Source organism: Papio anubis, chromosome 13 (genome assembly GCF_008728515.1).
Source record: "Papio anubis isolate 15944 chromosome 13, Panubis1.0, whole genome shotgun sequence".
Taxonomy (NCBI): domain Eukaryota; kingdom Metazoa; phylum Chordata; class Mammalia; order Primates; family Cercopithecidae; genus Papio; species Papio anubis.
This window is the reverse complement of record NC_044988.1, coordinates 80,665,373-80,687,780: the sequence shown is the minus strand read 5'-3', so window position 1 is coordinate 80,687,780 and position 22,408 is coordinate 80,665,373. Positions and strand designations below refer to the sequence as shown.

The 22,408-nt window shown below is 39.5% G+C and overlaps 1 protein-coding gene across 7 annotated transcripts in view; it reads left to right on the top strand.

Annotated features, from left to right (window-relative positions):
* The window catches only part of ECPAS (Ecm29 proteasome adaptor and scaffold), a 130,057-nt gene that overhangs the window by 84,756 nt on the left and 22,893 nt on the right, over positions 1–22,408 (top strand). For all 7 annotated transcript variants that reach the window (XR_002517467.2, XM_031654398.1, XM_021927282.2 and 4 more), the window contains 11 exons: positions 4,414–4,537; positions 7,231–7,376; positions 7,798–7,852; positions 8,652–8,766; positions 9,731–9,799; positions 11,459–11,576; positions 11,845–12,012; positions 14,816–14,895; positions 15,826–15,931; positions 16,685–16,732; positions 17,918–18,039. Coding sequence is in view for 6 of the 7 variants with exons in the window: in XM_031654398.1 (XP_031510258.1) it covers positions 4,414–4,537; positions 7,231–7,376; positions 7,798–7,852; positions 8,652–8,766; positions 9,731–9,799; positions 11,459–11,576; positions 11,845–12,012; positions 14,816–14,895; positions 15,826–15,931; positions 16,685–16,732; positions 17,918–18,039 (1,151 nt within the window). In the remaining variant the exon portion in view is untranslated. The remainder of the gene's footprint in view (positions 1–4,413; positions 4,538–7,230; positions 7,377–7,797; positions 7,853–8,651; positions 8,767–9,730; positions 9,800–11,458; positions 11,577–11,844; positions 12,013–14,815; positions 14,896–15,825; positions 15,932–16,684; positions 16,733–17,917; positions 18,040–22,408) is intronic.

The window sequence follows — 22,408 nt, the reverse complement described above, 5'->3', positions numbered from 1 at the left end:
TCTGCTGAAGCTGGGTACTGTGATCTGTCACCTGATTTAGTTTTTATGAAGGTGCTTTTTTGGTGGACAGTTCAGTTCGATGTTCCTGCATTAGATGGGGAGGGGATGAGGTTCTGTTGGGCTTTTTTTTTTTTTTTTTTCAGTTTTAAGTTTTTGTAGGTACATGGTGAGTGTATATGTTTATGGGGTACATGAGATGTTTTGATACAGACATGCAATGCTTAATAATCACACCATGGAGAATAGGATATCCATCCCCTTAAGCATTTATCTTTTGAGTTGCAAACAATCCTATTATATTCTTTTAGTTATTTTTAAATGTACAATGAAATTATTGTTGACTATAGCCACACTAGTTTGCTGTCAAAGAGTAGTACTTCTCGTTCATTCTTTTTTTTTTTTGAAACAGAGTCTCACTCTATTGCCCAGGCGGGAGTGCAATGGTGCAATCTCAGCTCACTACAACTTCCACCTCCTGGGTTCAAGCGATTCTCCTGCCTCAGCCTCCCAAGTAGCTGGCATTACAGGCGCACACCACCATGCCCAGCTAATTTTTGTATTTTTAATAGAGGCAGGGTTTCACCATGTTGGCCAGGCTGATCTTGAACTCCTGACCTCAGGTAATCCACCCACGTTGGCCTCCCACAGTGCTGGAATTACAGGTATGAGCCAGTGCACCCGGCCTGAATTCATTCTTTCTAATTATTTTTTTGTACCTGTTAACCATTTCCACCTCCTCCTGTTCAGCCACTTTGTCCTTCCGCCTGCTCCCTCTTGTAACTTTTTATTATAGGAAATTTCAAACATATGCAAAAATAGAATAATAATATAATGAATCCCCATGTATCTGTTCTTATTTTCTCTATTGAACCCCCCCTTTATGGAATATTTACAGCAATGTCCAGATAGTATATTATTCATAAATGTAGCTATGGAGTTTTGTTTTTTGTTTTTAATGCCAGCTGTGTTGTTATTAATTACAGGAAACATGCAAAAACAGGTACAGGTACACAAAATGAACCCCTAATAAGGATTATGTTGAAATACCTTTTTTCAGCTTGAAATTGCCAAGAAAAGCTTTTAACCAGGGAAGCTGTAGGGCTAAAGCCTTTAAATCTTTTTTCCTCAGACTAGGAAGCATGTGGCATTAGTACTTGAAGCCTCATCACTAGAGCATTTGTTGATTGGTGTAGGAAAGTCTCAGCTGTTGTCTTTAGGCTTTGAAGAGTAGCGTGTTCATAGCCCTCACGTGCTCTCTGTTCATTCCCTTATTTCTCCTATTCCTCCTAAATTTTTTCTGGTTCACAGTAAAAAGTGGAAAATGCAGGTCTAGGTAGTTACATGTTGGGTCAGTGATTCCTACTAGTGAATCATGTCAACATTTCTGAATAAAATGTTAAAACATTTGAGTGGGTACTATATAGAATTTTCAAATGTTTGACTTTTGAAATGCTTTCAAACTTACAGTGAAGCTGTAAGAATAGTGTAAAGAACTCCTGTGTGCCCTTTATCCACATTTATCAAATTTTAACATTTCATGTATGCTTTATTATTCTCTTTTTTTCTGAGCCATTTAAAAGTAACATCAAGATATCATAAAATTTAAGAGTGCAAAAAGTTAAATAATTGTTAAATGTTAATAAAATATAATGGCTACTATTTATTGTGGAGTAACCACAATCAAGCATACTATACAGTCGTTTTATGTACGTTAACCTCATTTAATTCTTTTTTTTTTTTTTCCTCATTTAATTCTTAAAGCCTAATGCTGTGGATGATGATATTATGCTCCTTTTACAAATGAAGTTTTTGAGGCTCATAGAAGTTTAAATGAGGGTATTCTGAGAGTTTGCTGAAGTTGCTTATCAGCTTAAGGAGATTCTGGGGTGAGACAGTGGGGTTTTCTAAATATACAATCATGTTATCTGCAAACAGGGACAATTTGACTTCCTCTTTTCCTAATTGAATACCCCTTATTTCTTTCTCCTGCGTGATTGCCCTAGCCAGAACTTCCAACACTCTATTGAATGGGAGTGGTGAGAGAGGGCATCCCTGTCTTGTGCCGGTTTTCAAAGGGAATGCTTCTAGTTTTTGCCTGTTCAGTATGATATTGGTTGTGGGTTTGTCATAAATAGCTCTCATTATTTTGAGATACGTCCCATCAATATGTAATTTATTGAGAGTTTTTAGCATGAAGGGCTGTTGAATTTTGTCAAAGGCCTTTTCTGCGTGTGTTGAGATAATCATGTGGTTTTTGTCTTTGGTTCTGTTTGTGTGCTGGATTACATTTATTGATTTGCATCTGTTGAACCAGCCTTGCATCCCAGGGATGAAGCCCACTTGATCATGGTGGATAAGCTTTTTGATGTGCTGCTGGATTCGCTTTGCCAGTATTTTATTAAGGATTTTTGCATCAGTGTTCATCAGGGATATTGGTCTAAAATTCTCTTTTTTTGTTGTGTCTCTGCCAGGCTTTGGTATCAGGATGATGTTGGCCTCATAAAATGAGTTAGCAGGAGTCCCTCTTTTTCTATTGTTTGGAATAGTTTTAGAAGGAGTGGTACCAGCTCCTCTTTGTACCTCTGGTAGAATTTGGCTGTGGATCCGTCTGGTCCTGGACTTTTTTTGGTTGGTAGGCTATTAATTATTGCCTTAATTTCAGAGCCTGTTATTGGTCTATTCAGGGATTCAACTTCTTCCTGGTTTAGTCTTGGGAGGGTGTAAGTGTCCAGGAATTTATCCATTTCTTCTAGATTTTCTAGTTCATTTGCATAGAGGTGTTTATAGTATTTCTGTGGGATTGGTGGTGATATCCCCTTTATCATTTTTTGTTGCGTCTATTTGATTCTTCTCTCTTTTCTTCTTTATTAGTCCTGCTAGCAGTCTATCAATTTTGTTGATCTTTTCAAAAAACCAGCTCCTGGATTCCTTGATTTTTTGAAGGGTTTTTTGTGTCTCTATTTCCTTCAGTTCTGCTCTGATCTTAGTTACTTCTTGTCTTCTGCTGGCCTTTGAATGTGTTTGCTCTTGCTTCTCTAGTTCTTTTTTTTTTTTTTTGAGACGTAGTCTTGCTTTGTCGCCCAGGCTGGAGTGCAGTGGCCGGATCTCAGCTCACTGCAAGCTCCGCCTCCAGGGTTCACGCCATTCTCCTGCCTCAGCCTCTCAAGTAGCTGGGACTACAGGCGCCCGCCACCTCGCCTGGCTAGTTTTTTGTATTTTTAAGTAGAGACGGGGTTTCACTGTGTTAGCCAGGATGGTCTTGATCTCCTGACCTCGTGATCCTCCCGTCTCGGCCTCCCAAAGCGCTGGGATTACAGGCTTGAGCCACCGCGCCCAGCCCTCTAGTTCTTTTAATTGTGATGTTAGGGTATCAATTTTAGATCTTTCCTGCTTTCTCTTGTGGGCATTTAGTGCTATAAATTTCACTCTACACACTGCTTTAAATGTGTCCCAGAGATTCTGGTATGTTGTGTCGTTGTTCTCATTGGTTTCAAAGAACATCTTTATTTCTGCCTTCATTTCGTTATGTACCCAGTAGTCATTCGGGAGCAGGTTGTTCAGTTTCCATGTAGTTGAGCGGTTTTGAGTGAGTTTCTTAATCCTGAGTTCTAGTTTGATTGCACTGTGGTCTCAGAGACTGGATTAAGAAAATGTGGCACATATACACCATGGAATACTATGCAGCCATAAAAAAGGATGAGTTCATGTCCTTTGTAGGGACATGGATGAAGGGGGAAACCATCATTCTCAGCAAACTATCATAAGGACAAAAAATCAAATACTGCATGTTCTCACTCATAGATGGGAATTGAACAATGAGAATGCTTGGACACAGGAAGGGGAACATCACACATCTGGGCCTGTCTTGGGGTGAGGGGAACGGGGAGGGATAGCATTAGGAGATACACCTAATGTAAATGATGAGTTAATGGGTACAGCACGTCAACATGGCACATGTATACATATGTTACAAACCTGCATGTTGTGCACATGTACCCTATAACTTAAAGTATAATAATAATTAAAAAATTTTAAATAAGGGTATATAGCTGGTGAGAGATGGCTAGAATTTATATTGAGACTTACATGGCTTCAAAGTTGATGGGATTTTCTAAGTCTTCCTTAGGTGAACCATATTATGCTTCCAGAAATCATAAATCACTGCTTAGTGGTTCCCTACTGAGGGTGAGGAGGGCAGCAAAGACTTTGAAAAATATCTTCAAGGGATTCTTATATCCTCCACCCTCTCACCCTCCCTGGCCTTTGAACTATTGAATTAACCGAAAGCAAGCTAGGGCAAAGAGTGAAAACAAAACATGCTGAGAAACACACTTTTAAGCAGGCTTTCTGTAGAAATGGATGGTTTTGGGAAATGTGTTTTCTCATTCATGGCTTTTACTTCCTTCGTTACAGGCCAAGCAGATAGAACTTCAGTTCACTATTGGCGAAGCCATTACCAGCGCTGCAATAGGAACTAGTTCTGTGGCTGCCCGAGATGCCTGGCTAGTGACTGAAGAGGAATATACTCCTCCTGCTGGTACCAAATATTCAGCTAATCAATTTATAATTGTCAAGTAACCCTTTTTTGTTCTCGTTATTACATTTGAGGCAAAATCATTATACATTCCATATTACTTTTTTCAAATATTTATATCTGTTTTACCAATTTCATTCAGTCAAGAAAAATAGTTGGGTGAAGAAGACAGCATGAGGCTGGGCACAGTGGCTCGTGCCTGTAATCTCAGCAATTTGAGAGGCCGAGGTGAGCGAATCACCTGAGGTCAGGCGTTAGAGACCAGCCCAGCCAACATGGTGAAACCCCATCTCTACTAAAAATAGAAAACTTATCTGGGCGTGGTGGCACAAGCCTGTAATCCCAGCTACTTGGGAGGCTGAGGCATGAGAATTTCTTGAACCTGGCAGGTAGAGGTTGCAAGTGAGCTGAGATCATGCTGCTACACTCGATCCTGGCCAACAGAGTAAGACTCTGTCTCAAAAAAAAAAAAGGCAGCATGAAATTAGTAACTTATTTTTCTGACTCTTTGGCAAGCAAGCAGGGGAGTCAGCTCTGGATCACCTTGAAGCTTGTGCTCTTTTCATGAGGATTTATGTATTTAGCCAGTTTCAGAATTCAAGGTATAGTTGTTTCCAGATAATGTGTCCTTTAATCCCTTATTACATAAGTGCCTTCTGCTAGCGCTCCAGGTACACTGGCTTTTAGTGGCAGCATATAGTTGAGGGAACGTGTGGTTTCTGACTTTATGTTTTATATATTATGATTTCAAATTTATTGTGGTTTGATTTGAGTTTGGAATTGAAAATATATTTTAGTATTTGAGCTAGAATAAAAAAAAATTTAAAGAGAAGGAAAAGTCACCAAGTTTTTATATTTTATTCTCTCAATTGAGGAAATTAAAAGATAGTATTCTCGTGGTAACATTTTATTGTATATTGTGTTCCATCATGAATAATGCATTAATTTAGTTATTGCACTTAGTGTTACAGTTAACACTTCACTCCACAGTAATGCGTTCACTTATTATTTCATTAGCCACCATAAAGAGATTTAAAGGAAATAGAAAAACACACTTTTGCTTGCACTGTAATGAGAACTGTGGATTGACAGAAGCTGAATCCGAGTCAGTTCTTTGAGGTTTTTCTTTGAACACACGTGAAGCAAGGCAAGGAGCAGTTTGTATAGAAGGAAGACCGGTAAGGAAGGAAAGCGACATTGTTAGCAAGAAGACAACCAAACCTGAAATGGGAATTTTCAGGTTGCATGTGAGAGGTGGTAACAGAGGCTTGACAGCAGGGAGGGCTCACACTGAGGAGTGGGTTTGCTGTGAGAGGCATGTTTCTGACTCCATAAGTTACATAGTGACTTAACAAGTAAAGGTTAGTAGAGAGGTATCTATGCCAGTCTTCATTCTCTGAACTCTTGTATTGCCTCAAACTCTTCTTGGAAGATTGCATCCTGCTTGGCTTTTTACTCATCCAAAGGAATCTCAGATTGTCCATTCAATGTTGAAGTTCTATTTTTGTCTGTTTTGGGAAAGGAGAACATAAAATATTGTGGAGAAGGGAGGGTTGATGAATCTTTGATGTGAATTTTGATCATGCGTGTTCTATGTCATTCTCATCTGAGTGCTACTCGGCCTTTGGATGTTGTTGTTGGTTACAGTGTACCAATCTTGCTGTGAGTAGAATGAACAGCATTTGAGAAGCCAGTTAGGGCCCAGGTCTTAGCCATCTTAACATCTGTGCATATTATCCCAGGCATGTTATGGGAATCTAGTAAGGACTTGTTGGTTTTGTAATTGTAGTTACCCAGATAGCAGAACTGCTGGCAGCTAGAGTTGTGGTTATGGGAATTAAAGGAAGGGATTCTGACTCTGAGAACTGGAGTAATGTGATCAGCAAGGAACTGTGAAGGGATGAGGGGTGGAGGGGAATTAACCATGTCATGTACTGCCAATATATCAACTAAGGTGAAAATTGAGAAACCATCATTGAACTTAGCAACAGGAAAGTCATTTGTGGTTTCTATGACTAATTTCTGTGGAGAAGAGAAGGTAAAAGGCTGATTTGGAGTGGGCTTAAGGAAAGAGAAGAGCAAAGTTTGAACATAAGTTTAAACAACTGTTTTGAAGGGTCTTAATGTAAATCAGTGGTTTGTCACTGGAGGAGTGAGATTTTTGCCCAACAGAGGACATTTGGTGATGTCTAGACACTGGGGAGGGTGGGTGCCACTGGTCTCTAGTGGGTGAAGGCACAGGATGCTGCTAGACATCCTGCAGTATATAACACAGCTCTGTATAATAAAAAATTATCCAGCTACAATGTCAGTAGTGTTGAGCTTGAGAAACCCTGCAGTAATAAAGGAAAGGAGAAAAACAGTATGGTAGCTGGAGGAGGAAAGTAAGTGCAAAAGAAGTTTGTTTTTAGATGGAAGATGAGAAACGTCTAGTAGACAAAGAAAAATTGCTAAAGAGTAGGGATAAGTTTTTATTCTCAGGAACTAAAAAGTTACTCGAGTATCTTTGAAATGTAATTTTGTTTACACTAGGTTCTAGAGTGAATAATTATTGATTCCTTCAGCAACTTTAAACACCTTAGTCATTTAGATTTTAATATAGGATTGTTATGCAAATGTTGATTTCAATTTAATTTTTTCAGGAAACTATGTTGAATTATTTTAATTCTTTGTTATTTTTCTTTGCTTTTCCCCAGGAGCCAAAGTGAATGATGTGGTTCCATGGGTGTTGGATGTGGTTTTAAATAAACATATCATCAGCCCCAACCCACATGTGAGGCAAGCTGCCTGCATCTGGCTCCTTTCCCTTGTGAGGAAGCTGAGTACCCACAAAGAAGTGAAGGTGAGCCATGCTGTCTGTGGTCAGCCCTGTTGGAAACCAGTTTTATAAGTAGCAAGGAAAGCATATGAGGGTGAAGGTCATTAACCAATAGTAGGTATTTTGAAATACATTGTACATGAAGGAATGAAGAATGGTGGCCTGATATATATAGGCTAGAAGATGATTCTAGACTTGAAGGTATAAAGTCAGAAGTGCTTGAGATGGGGAAGCTCAGTTAGGGCAATGGTCAGCTTGCGTGTGTTAGACTACCTGTAAAAGTGGTGCAGCTCCAGGTGATTTGGGCCACCTGTAAAGATGAGAGCAAAACAGCGATTGTAACTGGCTTGGATAATAAGACTACAAATTTTGTGCACGGTGAGAGCAAAACTCTTTCTCAAAGAGGTAGAGTTTCAGTGTTCTAATGCCTTTTTTCTTCTTTCAGTCTCATCTTAAAGAAATTCAAAGTGCGTTTGTTTCAGTTCTATCAGAAAATGATGGTAGGTTGTTGGTTAATATTTGATTTCTAAACTTTATTGAACTTGTGTTTTAAATGTTGAAAAACCTGGATTAATGAACATAAAAGAAAACTTTCTTGAGCTGTGTAATCAAAACAATTATTAAACCTTATTTGTTAGCAGTAAGGATAAGCGTTATGTTAATGGCTTGGAAACCAAAATTTCTAGTTAGGATATAGGAAACTTAGATTCTTTTTTATTTATTGGTTTATACGTTAGAACATGTTCCTCAACTCTGCATTTTAAAATGGAGCCGAGGCCTTCTTTAGTATCTCTCATAATAGCTTTTTTCTACCTCTGGTTACTTTTCCTCTCTGATTTAAGCTAGGAGAGAGTGAACGTATATGTGTTAAATCTTTCAATAGTAGCTTTGTTTTATAACTTGTTTTAAACATATGGACTTGTATTGACTTTTAAAAGTTAGGTCTGAGTGTATTGAGATCTTGTGAGGCTGTTTTATCTCTGACGTGTATGACTTATAGCCCGTGGATGATCTGTCACTGCACTGTCCAGTGACACTGTATAGGTCCATCAGTATTGTCTAGGTTTGTGAACTGGATCTTCTGTGAATGTGGTTCTCATTTACAGTAACTTATGTATGGTGCCATGTCCACTGAAATGATTTATTATTGTTTTTAATAAAATAGGCATGTTGATTCTGTTTTTATATCTTTACTTTGATATCATTTTGGGTCAGTGTTAACTTTTTAAAGCTTTTGATTTCATAGCAAGCAGACAAAATTTTTTTAAAGTAATACAATCTTGTCTGACTTTCTTGTAGAACTTAGCCAAGATGTTGCATCAAAGGGCCTTGGGTTGGTTTATGAACTAGGCAATGAACAAGATCAACAGGAATTGGTTTCTACACTTGTAGAAACACTTATGACTGGCAAAAGGTATGGTGAACTTGAAAATTTTAGATTCAAGCCCATAGAGGAAGTCTATACACATAGTGAGAATATGCTGGAGAAGGAAGATTCAGCTTTCCATTTTTTCGTTTATGAAGCCTTTTCTAAATTGCAAGTCCGTAATTGTTGTGCTGTGGATAGCACAATTATTCCAGTGTATACTGTTAACTTTAGGAGCATGCCACTAGGTCAAGCTTTGAAAGTTTAATGATCTCAGACAATTAATGTATTGGATTAGAAAAATGCCTTAATTACTGTTGGCTAAATGGAAGTTAAGATACAGAGAAGAAGCTTGCATATCATTCATAGTCTAATCTGTGAAGAGTGTGAGGGGAAAAATCATCTGTGTAAGGGATTGCTGCTTTATGTTTCCTCCCTTGTAGGAAGGATAGTTTTTCATGTGCTACCACATTTAATCCAGGGGAAATTATGTGAAATGTCTTTTTCATCTGTTAATTTGTTCATTCTGGATTCATTTAACAAAATTTGTAGCCTCATGGAAAGGACTTTTTTTTTTTTTTTTTTTTTTGTCTTTTTGTGACGGAGTCTTGCTCTGTTGCCTAGGCTGGAGTGCAGTGGCCTGATCTCGGCTCACTGCAGCCTCTGCCTCCCTGGTTCAAGCGATTCTCCTGCCTCAGCCTCCTCAGTAGCTGGGACTACAGGCGTGTGCCACCATGCCCGGCTAATTTTTTGTATTTTTAGTAGAGATGGGGTTTCACTGTATTAGCCAGGATGGCCTCGAACTCCTGACCTAGTGATCCGCCCACCTTGGCCCCCCAAAGTGCTGAGATTACAGGCATGAGTCACCGCGCCTGACCGGAAAAGACTTTTATATCTTATGCACAGTAAATGCTTGATAGGAAGTTTTATCACTGTATAAATGAATTGCATTGGCTAGTTGAATGTTGGTGTGAAAAGCTTGAAGCTTATTGAAATTCTTATTTTGGTTTAGAGTTAAACATGAAGTTTCTGGAGAGACAGTGGTATTTCAAGGGGGAGCTCTTGGCAAAACGCCAGATGGGTAAGTATGCTAAATCCATTGAATGGTAAACATCTTTAAATATATATATATATATATATGTATTTATTAGTCTGGTAAATACAGCAGTGATGAAGTTGATTTTCACCCGCTTAGGAAATATTATTTATTGGTGGAAGAAGAAAACTTATATGGAAAAAAGACTGATGTCTTTTTTTTTTTTTTTCTTTTTTGAGATGGAGCCTCACTCTTGTTGCCCAGGCTGGAGTGCAGTGGCTTAATCTTGGCTCACTACAACCTCCCCTTCCTGCGTTCAAGCGATTCTCCTACCTCAGCCTCCCAAGTAACTGAGATTACAGGTGCCTGCCACCACGCCTAATTTTTGTGTTTTATTAGGGATGGGGGTTTCACCATGTTGGTCAGGCTGCTCTCGAACTCCTGACCTCAAGTGATTCACCCACCTCGGCCTCCCAAAGTTCTGGGATTACAGGTGTGAGCCACCGCGCCTGGCAGGCTGATGTCTTAATGAGTGTCCTGGGAAACAAACTCTGAGATAGAGATTTCTGTGTGGGAAATTTACTGGGGAGTGCTCTAGGGATCACTGTGGGGACATGAGGAAGCAGGATAGGGCCTATGACTGAGGGAAGGCTGAACTGCTGCCATCGTTTCAGTGGATACCAGCCTCTTGAGGAGCTCTGAGCTGGCGTGGGTGGCCTTTCGGAGTTGTTCTGCTTTGAGGCATGAAGCCTGGCCCTTTATGTCCCCTCAGTGACCAGCCATTGGTGGTGGGCTGCTGCATGGGAGCCCATGATGTTGGGCTCTCAGGGCAGTTGGGGAAGACTGACTAGGCCAAGAGGTCAGCTCTCAGGCAGCTGAGTCCTGCGGAACACTGGAAGCGTAGCTAGGCGCACCCACTGCCACTTGTTTTTGGGTGGGTGTAATTCTTTATCTTAGAGGTCGCTACTTTAGCATTTAAAATAAATTTCTTGAGCTTGACCTCCTTTATTTTATCATGCTTTATTTCTGTGGATTGTTAGGCAAATCTTTGCTGGTTGCAGGGCCTTGCTGTGGTGTCCCACACGAGCCTGCTTCATTGTTGTCTGCAACAGGAGAAAGCTGCAGTTTGTTCTGTCGTTGACCTTCCCCTACAGTACACTGTTATCACATCAAAAGTTGTTTTCATTCTACTTACTCTCCTTGTAGACTCCTTCTAAGTTTTTAAAAAAGTGCTTACATTTTACAAAATAACATAAAACGATTAGATATATTTGTTCAGAGGAAAGTTAACAAGACTCAAGTTAATCAGGGTTAGAGTGGGCCAGCTTAGAAAAGACTTAGGGAAGACAGATGTCGTCTTCACATGACCCTCTTATGATCATGTGAGATTATGCATAACGTAATGGAGAATTAATGAGTTGCATCCCCAGGTGGTGAGGGGACCACTTCTATGGACTTAGAGGTGCATTTAGGTCATTTATCAGCAGCAATGTAGAGGAGCTTAGGAATTGCTGATAGTTGAATTAGGTGACTTTTTATATTCTTCCCAACCTGTTTTCCGTCTCCATGGTGATAAGATAACTCAATATTAGCAACTGAGTGAAAATTTGATTTTAATATGTCCTAGTAATATTGATGATGTAATTTTTTAGGCTGGAGAGAGAGAAGTATATTATTGCCTACCTCTTCTTCTTTGTTTCCAAGTCAGGGCCTTTCTACCTACAAGGAACTTTGTTCTCTGGCAAGTGATCTTAGCCAGCCAGATCTGGTGTATAAATTTATGAATTTAGCCAACCATCATGCAATGTGGAACTCTAGGAAGGTAAGTTGCTATCACTGGACAATTATTACTGTTTTTTCCTGCAAACCAAACATGCTACATTGGCAGACAGTGGCAAATGATATACAGTGCATTTTGTGAAAGTATGTGCCTGATGAGAAAGCTGAACCCCGCATAGCTACTATTGATTGGAAAGCCCAATAAATCAGGCTGTATTTAGGCATAAGTTTGGGAGGGAGAATTGTTTGCTGTGTTAATATTTTACTATAATGGGTGCATCTGAGTCACTTCAGCCTATTATTATTTTTAGGGTGCTGCTTTTGGTTTTAATGTAATTGCTACCAGAGCTGGAGAGCAGCTGGCTCCTTTTCTGCCTCAGCTAGTTCCTCGACTTTATCGTTACCAGTTTGATCCCAACCTTGGCATTCGACAGGCCATGACAAGTATTTGGAATGCGTTGGTCACTGACAAATCCGTGGTAAGTGTCTGTGAACCCTGTGTTAGGAAAACACTGTAGATTGTCCAAGGTCATGCATGGGATTTAAACCCACTGCCCATCTTCCTTTCTACTTTTTATACTTACTTGTTTAAACAAGCAAATTGTCTTTCATTCCATGCTTTCTTCCTACTTTCAAGGTATCAAAGATGTGTATGGCAACATTTATTAAAATCTCCAAAATGGAAACCATCTAAATGTCCGCTGGGAATATGGTTAAGGAAATGATCATATATTCACACGAATAGAATAGTAAACGTGGAGAGGGATGATTGACGCAGTGGAGAGTGGGTTGTGGCCCCACCTCCAGCGAATTCAGTTAGGTAGGGAGACATACAAGGAAGCAGGCAGTTGCCATTCTGTTTTCTCTGTTGGTGTCCTCTCATCTGGCTGTTAATCATGTTCCATCCCACTTTTAGATACTAAGATTTCTCAGGGCTTGTCTCTGAGTATCTTTTTGTTCTCTGAGCTTTCTCTGCATCAATCAGTTCCAAGGCATATAAATGTCATCTTTATTGTGAAAGTTCCCAATCTTATAGTTTTGGTCCAGATGTCACTTGCACTTTAGACTTGTATATGTAACTGTTTACTTGACATTTTCACTTCAGTGTTGTTTCAGAATACCATAAACCCAACATGCCCAGAATAGGACTTAAAAAATAACCTTCCCCCTCTATTCTCACTGTTCACCTATTTGCCCAAGCCAGAAAACTTGGTGTCATACTTTATTTTGGGCTGTGTCTCACCACCACCCCCAATTGAATCTAGTAGCAAATTCTGTTGATTCTGCTTCCAAAGTATTATTTGAATCCACTCTCTTCTTTCCCTAATTCTTTCCCGATGAACAGGTCATCATCGTCTTTTTTTTTCCTCTTTGCCTTTCTTCATTTAATTATCTACATAGTAGCAAAAGTGATTTTTAAAAATGAAAATTAGATTGTGCCATTTTGGATTAAGATCCTTTAGTAGCTTTACAGCCTCACTTTAAATAAATTCCATGATCCTTACTATATCTTACAAGTCCCTGCCCGTAATGTGGCCCCTTCCTGTCTCACCTGTCTGGTACTAGGCTGAATATGTTTCTATTCATGGTGGTAGGTACTTGAGGGTTCAGCTTTGAAGACTCAGTGAGTTTTGCTTGCTCCAGGAGAACATGTGGCACTTCTGGGTCAGCCAAGATCTAATAGGCCAGTGGGCTTTGTAGGTCTGAGCTCAGGACACAGGCCTAGACCCTTGAGACATGAGTGTCATCTCTGTGAGTGAAAGGATTAAGCCACAAGTGTGGATGAGATCATCCATGGAGAATGTTGAGAGAAGCAGACATAGGAGGACATCAGTTTGTTATTTACCTCTTTGTCTTGGTTTTCTTACATGTAAGTAAGGATAACAAAACCTTTCCTACCTATAAAAGTGGAAAAGCCATAAATTTTTGAGAATGTCAGCATTGGTATAAAAGTGATACTACCATTATTTTCTCATTATTACCAAGTTGCTAAGTGTATATCAAAACAGCACAGAGGCTTAAAAAGTAAAACTCATCTTTCATTCTGAACAGTCATGAGCCAGGCACTGGGTAAGGTACTGGGGATAAAAAGATGAGTAAGACACTGTCCCTCAATAACTGCACTGATAATGAGTGAGACACTGTCCCTCAACTAACTGCACTGATGATGAGTGAGACTCTGTCCCTCAATAACTGCACTGATAATGAGTGAGACTCTGTCCCTCAGTAACTGCACTGATGATGAGACTGTGTCCCTCAGTAACTGCACTGATGATGAGTGAGATTCTGTCCCTCAACTAACTGCACTGATGATGAATGAGACTCTGTCCCTCAGTAACTGCACTGATGATGAGTGAGACTCTGTCCCTCAGTAACTGCACCGATGATGAGACTGTGTCCCTCAGTAACTGCACTGATGGTGAGACTGTGTCCCTCAGTAACTGCACTGATGATGATGAGACTCTGTCCCTCAGTAACTGCACTGATGATGAGTGAGACTCTGTCCCTCAGTAACTGCACTGATGATGAGACTGTGTCCCTCAGTAACTGCACTGATGATGAGTGAGACTCTGTCTCTCAGTAACTGCACTGATGATGAGTGAGACTCTGTCCCTCAGTAACTGCACTGATGATGAGTGAGACTCTGTCCCTTGGTAACTGCACTGATGATGAGTGAGACTCTGTCCCTCAGTAACTCCACTGTCCTGTGCAGTAACTGCACCTGACCCCCTTGAGGGTCTCCAGTATAGTGGAACAGTGCAGTTATTGAATGGTTTTGTGTGATGCTCCTTCAGAAGGTGCTATGGGAACAGAGAGGAGAGTACCCAAGCCAGTCTTCTCTGAGAAAGAACGGCTAATATGAACCTTGAGGGACAAGTAGGAGTTAGCCAAGCAAGTACGACCTGGGAAGGGGATTGTAGGTAGAGGTGGCATGTGCCAAGGAATGGAGGTGAGACAGAATATGGTACTTTTGGGTCTGGATGAGTCATGGAAGGCTTTGTGTGCACTTTGTGTGAAGCCCGGGTGATTGGACTTCATTCTTATGCACTGAGGAAAATAAGAGCATCAAATGTACATTTTAGAATGATCACCTGGCAGCTTTATAGCGACCAAAAGTGGGAAGAGGTTTGTGGGCTGAGTGGCCTAGAGAGACATGGAGGCTGTAAAATACAGAAACATGGGCAGTGTGGGTTACATGTGGTTAACCAGTGTGGTTAAGAGTTGAATAATTTGATTATTGATGGATTTTGCATTTTAAATTTTATCCTTTGCTTTCCTTAGGTGGATAAATATTTGAAAGAAATTCTTCAAGATTTGGTTAAGAACCTTACAAGCAATATGTGGCGAGTTCGAGAATCCAGGTACCATTTTTAGGAATATAAGTTTAGTCAAATAAAACCGAATTTTTTTCCCTTCAGAATTTCCAGGTTTTATACTTTGTGCAAAAGGAATAAATTAAAACTACTAAAAAGCTGGCTGGGTGTGGTGGCTCACACCTGTGATCCTAGCATTTGGGGAGGCCGAGGTGGGTGGATCACCTGAGATGAGGAGTTCAAGACCAGCATGGGCAACATGGTGAAACCCCGTCTCTACTAAAAATACAAACATCAGCTGGGCCCAGTGGCGTGTGCCTGTAATCCCAGCTACTCGGGAGACCGAGGCAGGAGAATCGTTTGACCCCAGGAGGCAGAGATTGCAGTGAGCCGAGATTGCGCCACTGCACTCTAGCCTGGGCGACAGAGTGAGACTCTGTCTCGAAACAAAACAAAACAAAAAACTACTAAAAAGCATATTTCTTGTTGGCTACATTAGGTAGTTATTTTTCTTTAACTATTTAAGCTTTGGTTAAAGATTTTCCTAAATTGTCATAGTTTATATAAGTATGAAATCAAAGAAGTTGAAGATTACCTGTTAAATTGTTAGATACCAAGATATATTTTTGTACTGTCATGACTTTATAGGGTAGAATTTCTGTATACAAATTACATTCATTCAGTGCCTATTATGTACGTGGCAGTGTGCTAGGCCCTGGGGGCACACTGGTGAATAAAAAACGACGTGTCATCTCAAAGGGATTGTATTGTAGTTGTGGGAAACAAACATTTTATACTTGTAAATTCTATATATATATGGTATATTTGAGGGACCTGGAGAGAAGTCATTGCTGTGTTGGGGTGAGGGGATGAGAACTCGAATTAGAGGCAGAGTCTGTTTTCTTTTTTAGTGTAAACGTTTCATAGTAAAATACTGACCTTCTTCTTCATATGTTGAAATGAAATTTTAATTTTCAGCTGTTTAGCTTTGAATGATTTATTGAGAGGAAGACCCTTAGATGACATCATTGATAAACTTCCAGAAATTTGGGAAACGCTTTTTAGAGTACAAGATGATATCAAGGTATTATAGAAATAAATCAGCATTTATACATACAAAAAGTTAAATTGGAATTATTAAAATATTTATGTTGTATATGTCAAAATTCCATTTCCAGGTAGAGACCAATGTTTTCCCCCAAAGTTTCGGTCTTAATGTGTCTGTGAAGTTGCAAGGTTGGGTATCCTTAGATCTAAATTAAATAGACTTGAAAAAAAGGTGGCTGTATACCTTCTTTCAGTAGAGATCACATGATTCTGTTGGATTAGGGACAAATAACAGTTTTGAATATAGTAACAGTATTTTGATCAGTTCTGTAAATGGGTTTAATTATTCTCAAATAATGTGACCAATTCCTCTGAATTTTTCTTGGGCAATCTTAATTTTAGGTATTTTTGATATTTTACTATTAAAATTAGGCACTTCAGTTTTACCTTTCTTTTTTATTTATTGGAGGATTTTAAGTGTTTCAGAATTCTCACATAGATCTTTGCGTATTTACTTTCATAATACATTTAGTTTCTCAACTGTTAATGGCTAAATTTATTAAGGTCAAAATAGGTTACAGTTAATGTTTAAAAATTAGTAGTATGGCATGGTAATGTGTTCCTTGATGGGCAGGGAGTCTAATGAGATACCAATTTTTTTTAACCTAATATGAAATGTAAGATTTTCCACCAATCTCTATAGGCTCTGAGGCAATTAAATTGCAAATTGTAGAGTAGATGATAGTGAAACTCTCTAACTTGTATGATCTCACACTTTTGTCATTTTTAGGAATCTGTACGAAAAGCAGCAGAACTAGCTCTGAAAACTCTGAGCAAGGTGAAAACTCCTGTCTTAAATTGGGAATGGAGTGGGGCAGAGTTCTGGGTGACCATGACAATGATTTACTTATTGTCATAGGAAGTGACATGTATTTGCAGTATAATTGGCTTCCTGTTGTAGTTCACTGCTCTTAGAATGAATGAGAAAGCGAGTGCTGTAAACACTGTAATGCTGGTATGTTGAACAGAGTATACTTGTGGTCTCTTTAAATGGTGAAATTAAGATAAAACTTTGACTTAACCCTGAAGAGCACGTCACTCAGATCAAGCAACACCTGTCTTTTCTCTTGCTTTTGCTATGTTTACATATAAAGCTACCTTTCATATCTGTGAGGTTGGAAAGCTTTTTGAAACTAAATTATCTCCCACTTGAACTTGATTTTGTGATATATCAGGAACTTTACATTCTAGTTGCACAAACCTTGCCATAGGTCACAGAAATAGTAAAACCAGGTTTTAAATATAGGTGTTTTCTTGTTTCAGGTGTGATCTTGACCACTGTATTGTGTGTGACCTGACGTTATTGATGATGATGATGATGATGATGATAACACTTCAAAACTTCTTTAATTTTTTTTTTTTAATTTTTTTTTTGTTTTTTGGAGACAAGGTCTCACTCTGTTACCCAGGCTGGTATGCAGTGCTGTGATCACAACTCACTGCAGTCTCGACCTCTCGGGCTCAGGTGATCCTCCCACCTCAGCGTCCTGGAGAGCTGGGACCACAGGTGTCTGCCACCATGACTGGCTAATTTTTCATATTTTTGGTAGAGACAGGGTCTCTTCATGTTGCCCAGGCTGGTCTCAAACTTCTGGGCTCAAGCAATGCGCCTGCCTTGGCCTCCCAAAGTGTTGGGTTTATAGGTGTGAGCTACTGCACCCAGCCCTAAACCTTTTTTAGAGTGCTTTCTTACATATTTTCTCATTTGATCATCATCTATTTTGTTCTGTATTTCACAAATTGGAGGACCAGTGCTTAGACAGTGAAATGCATTACTAGATTTTCTGTTTAGTTCTCGGCAGACCTAAGCCTCAATCTCAGATCTCATTCCTCTGTAGTGTCAGGGAAAGTAGATTCACTTATTCTTCTCTGTAGATATGTGAAGTAGAAAGTCTTTTGTCAGATGAATGCTTTATTGGATGAGCGGTCACTTTCACTAACGTCCATGCTCTTTGTATGTGAGGTCTGTGTGAAAATGTGTGACCCTGCCAAAGGAGCAGCTGGCCAGAGAACCATCGCTGCCCTTCTGCCTTGCCTTCTGGACAAAGGAATGATGAGCCCCGTGACGGAAGTTCGAGCCCTCAGGTGTGCATCCATTGATGAAATGAATGTATTGGATTTGCTCAGTTCCTAGAAATCGTGTTTCTTTCAAGGTTAGATTCTGGAAAATAATAGAGAAAGAGGTTTGGGAGAATGACCCTTGGGTCATTTGTGAAAACTTGTGAGACAGAATATTTTCACAGAAACATTCTCGTGAGACCTTGCTTTTGCCCAGCATTCTGAGTCAAGCATGTTTTTCTGTTGTCATCAGCCTCTGCTCCCAACAAGCACATCTTCCTGTTACACTGCAGGTCCTCAGGAGCGTGCTGGTTCATGATAATATTCAGTAATATTTGACACATTATTAGATTTAAGACAAGCTGTTTACCACCTGCAATGATAAAATATTCAAAAAAATGTACTTACACTTTTAGATATAATATATGGCTACTTTAAGTTAAAACCAATAGTGTAGGATTCTAGTTTGTATGTTTTGTTTGTTTTTAAACTACAGTGCTGTCTAGGAACTTTATCTGTTCCATTTTTATTTCACTCTTAAAAGTAGAACAAATTACTAATAATAGTGCCAGCAGTATTTCATGGCAAGTAGATAGTTGATGAGAGAAAGTTTTTTTTAGGACGACTCACCTAACAACTGCAAAGGCAGATGCAACTAAGAGTATCACTTTGGCTGGGCACGGTGGCTCATGCCTGTAATCCCAGCACTTTGGGAGGCCAAGGTGGGCAGATCACCTGAGGTCAGGAGTTCGAGACCAACCTGGCCAACATGGAGAAACCCTGTCTCTGCTAAAAATACAAAAAAAATTAGCCAGGTGTGGTGGCGCATGCATGTAATCCCAGCTACTTGGGAGGCTGAGGCAGGAGAATAGCTTGAACCTGGGAGGCGGAGGTTGTGGTAAGCCCAGATCGCACCATTGCACTCCAGCCTGGGCAACAAGAGTGAAACTCCACCTCATACACACACAAAAAAGTATCACTTTTTGCTCTCCTCAGTAAAATCTAAGTAGTGATCATTAGATGCCCCTAATCCACTGGCTGACGAGAACTTTATAATGATTCAGGGCAACCAGACCTGAACTCACCAATCACTCCTCACAGCACAAAAAGACAACCAGTGCATCGTGATGTGATGGAATAGGACACACACAGCATTGCCTAGGAAGGATTCTGTGTGTGTGTGTGTGTGTGTTTACAAAATTGAACGTGGACTCAGTTTAGCCTGTAGATCTGTACAGGGGAGAGAGGAACATGTTAAATGACCTGACTGGAATACAGTCGAGGACAAATAAGAAAAAAAGAGGAGAGTGGAGACTGTTAAAAAATTAGGAAATGCAGTAGATTGCAATGTATGAGTGAGCTTGGATCCTGATTCTAGCATGCCAACTGTTTAAGAAGCTAATGAAACAGAGAAATTTGGATACTTGATATGGAAAAATCATTAATATTTTTAAAGTGTGAAAATGGTATTATGATTATAATAAAGAACCTTTGTCTTTTAGATATTCATAGTGGAGTTTAGTTAAGGGTATGCTTTCCAATGCAGTCACGCGTCACTTAGTGAATAGGATACTTCTGAGATGTGTCATTAGGTGATTTCATGGGTGTGCAAACATTAACATGAAGTTGGAAAAATGGTACAGTTAGATTGCTTGATGCAGGGTTGCCACAGATCTGTTCACTTCATGTCTATGTCACATTTTGGTAATTCTTACAGTATTTCATGCTTTGCATTACTGTTACATCTGTTTTGGTGGTCTGTGATCAGTGATGTTTGATGTTACTTTTGTAATTGTTCTGGAGTTGTATGAACTACACACATTTAAGATGGTGAACTTAATTGATCAATGTTGTGTGTGTCCTGATTGCTCCACTGAACAGCTGTTCCCCATCTCTCTCCCACTTCTCAAGTGTCTTATTCCCTGAGACACAACAATATTGGAATTGGCTAATTAATAACCCCACAATGCCCTCTGTCTAAATGAAGGGAAGAGTTGCCTGTCTCTCACTTTAAATAGAAAGCTAGAAATGATTAAGCTTAGTGAGGAAGGAATGTTGAAAGCTGAGATAGACTGAAAGCTAGGCCTCTTGTGCCAAACAGCCAAGTTGGGAATGTAAAGGAAATGTTCTTAAAGGAAGTTTAAAGTGCTATGTCAGCCAACACACAAATGATAAGAAAGCAAAACAGCCTTTTGCTAACAGGGAGAAAGTTTGAATATTCTGGATAGAAGATCAAATCAGCCACAAAATTCCCTTCAGCCAAAGCCTAATCCAGAGCAAGGCCCTAACTCTCTTCAATTCTGTGAAGTCTAAGAGAAGTAAGGAAGGTGCAGAAGAAAAGTTGGAAGCTAGCACAGGTTGGTTCATGAGGTTTAAGGAAAGAAGCTGTCTTCGTAACATAAAGATGCAAGGTGAAGCAGCAATTGCTGATATAGGAGCTGCGGCAGATTACCCAGAAGATCTAGCTACGATCACTGATAAAGATGTCTACACTCAACAACAGATTTTCAATGGAGGTGAAACAGCCTTCTGTTGGCAAAAGATACCTTGTAGGAGTTTCATAGCTAGAGAGAAGTCAGTGCCTGGCTGCAACGCTTCAAAGGCCAGGCCAACTGTCTTGTTAGTGGCTAATGCAGCTGGTGACTAAGTTGAAGCCAGTGCTCATTTACCATTCTGAAAAATTAAAGCCATAAGAATTCTGCTAAATCTGCTCTGTGATCTAGAAATGGAACAACACAGTCTGGATTACAGCTTATCTGTTACAGCATGGTTTACTGAGTATTTTTAGTCCACTGTTGAAGTCTACTGCTAAAAAAAAAAAAGAAAAAAGAAAAAACCAACCAAACAAAAAAAAACAAAAAACAAATATTCCTTTCGAAGTATTACTGCTCATTGACAATGTGCCTGGTCACCCAAGAGCTCTGATAGAGAGGTACAAGGAAATGAATGTTTTCATGGCTGTTAACATAATGTAACATCCATTCCGAAGCCCGTGGATCAAGGTGTAATTTCAACTTTCAAGTCTTACTATTCAAGAAGTATATTTTGTAAGGCTAGAGCTGCCATTGTTAGTGATTCCTCTGATGGATCTGGGCAAAGTAAATTGAAAACCTTCTGGAAAGGGTTTATCATTGTAAGTGCCGTTAAGAACATTCATGATTCATGGGAGGAGGTCAAAATGTCATTAATAGGAGTTCGGAAAAAGTTGATTCCAACTTTCATGGGTGACTTTGAGGAGTTCAAGATGTCAGTGGAGGAAGTCACTGCATACATGGTGGAAATAGTAAGAAAACTAGAATTAGAAGTGGGGCCTGAAGATGTGACTAAATTGTTGCAATCTCCTGATGAAACTTGAACAGAAGAGGAGTTGCTTCTTATCTCGATGAGCAAAGAAAGTGGTTTCTTGAGATGCAAGCTACTCCCGGTGAATATTCTGTGAACATAGTTAAAATGACCACAAAGGATTTAGAATATTTCATAAACTTAGTTGATAAAGCAGCAACAGGGTTGGAGAAGATTGACTCCAACTTTGAAAGACGTTCTAATGTGGGTAAAATGCTATCAAACTGCGTCTCATGCTACAAAGAAATATTTTGTGAAAGGAGGAGTTGATTGATACAGCAAACTTCATTGTTGACTTACTTTAAGAAATTATGACAGCCACCCCAGCATTCAGCTATCACCACCAGTCAGTAGCCATCACCATTGAGGTAAGACCCTCCACCAGCAAAAAGATAATGACTTGCTGAAAGCTGAGATGATCAGTAACTAAGATATTTTAAAGTTAACTAATGTACTTTTAGATATAATGCTATTGCACACTTAATAGACTGCAATATAGTGTAAACAAAACTTTTATATGCACTGGTAAGCTAGAAAATTCATGTGGCTTTCTTTATTGTGGTGGTCTGAAACAGAACCTGCAGTATCCCCGGGGTATTCCTGTATGATCTTATGGAACCACTGCTGGACATTGTGGTCTGCTGTTGTTGACTGAAATGTCTCATGCAGCACATAACTGTAATACAGTGGCGGGGGAATGGCGGCTGTATGTTTGGAGGAGGCATAAATGAAACAAAATTGGTCAAATGTTGCTAATTGTTGAACTGGGTGGAGAATACATAGAATTTCATGTCTACTATAAATTCCTACCATAAAATTTCACCATAAATATAAATTTCTACTATAAATAAATACATGGAATTTCATTCCTACTATTAATGAAGGTAGGCTTTTCCTACTTTGTCATTCTTTCTACCTCTATATATGCTTGAAAGTTTCTTTAATAAAAGTTAAACAAAATGCCAAGACCAGGCTCTGTAACCATGTGACAGTATGCTTTAATGCAGTGAACTACAGAACAGCCTCATGGTGAGATTTGTAGGTCTTCTCACTT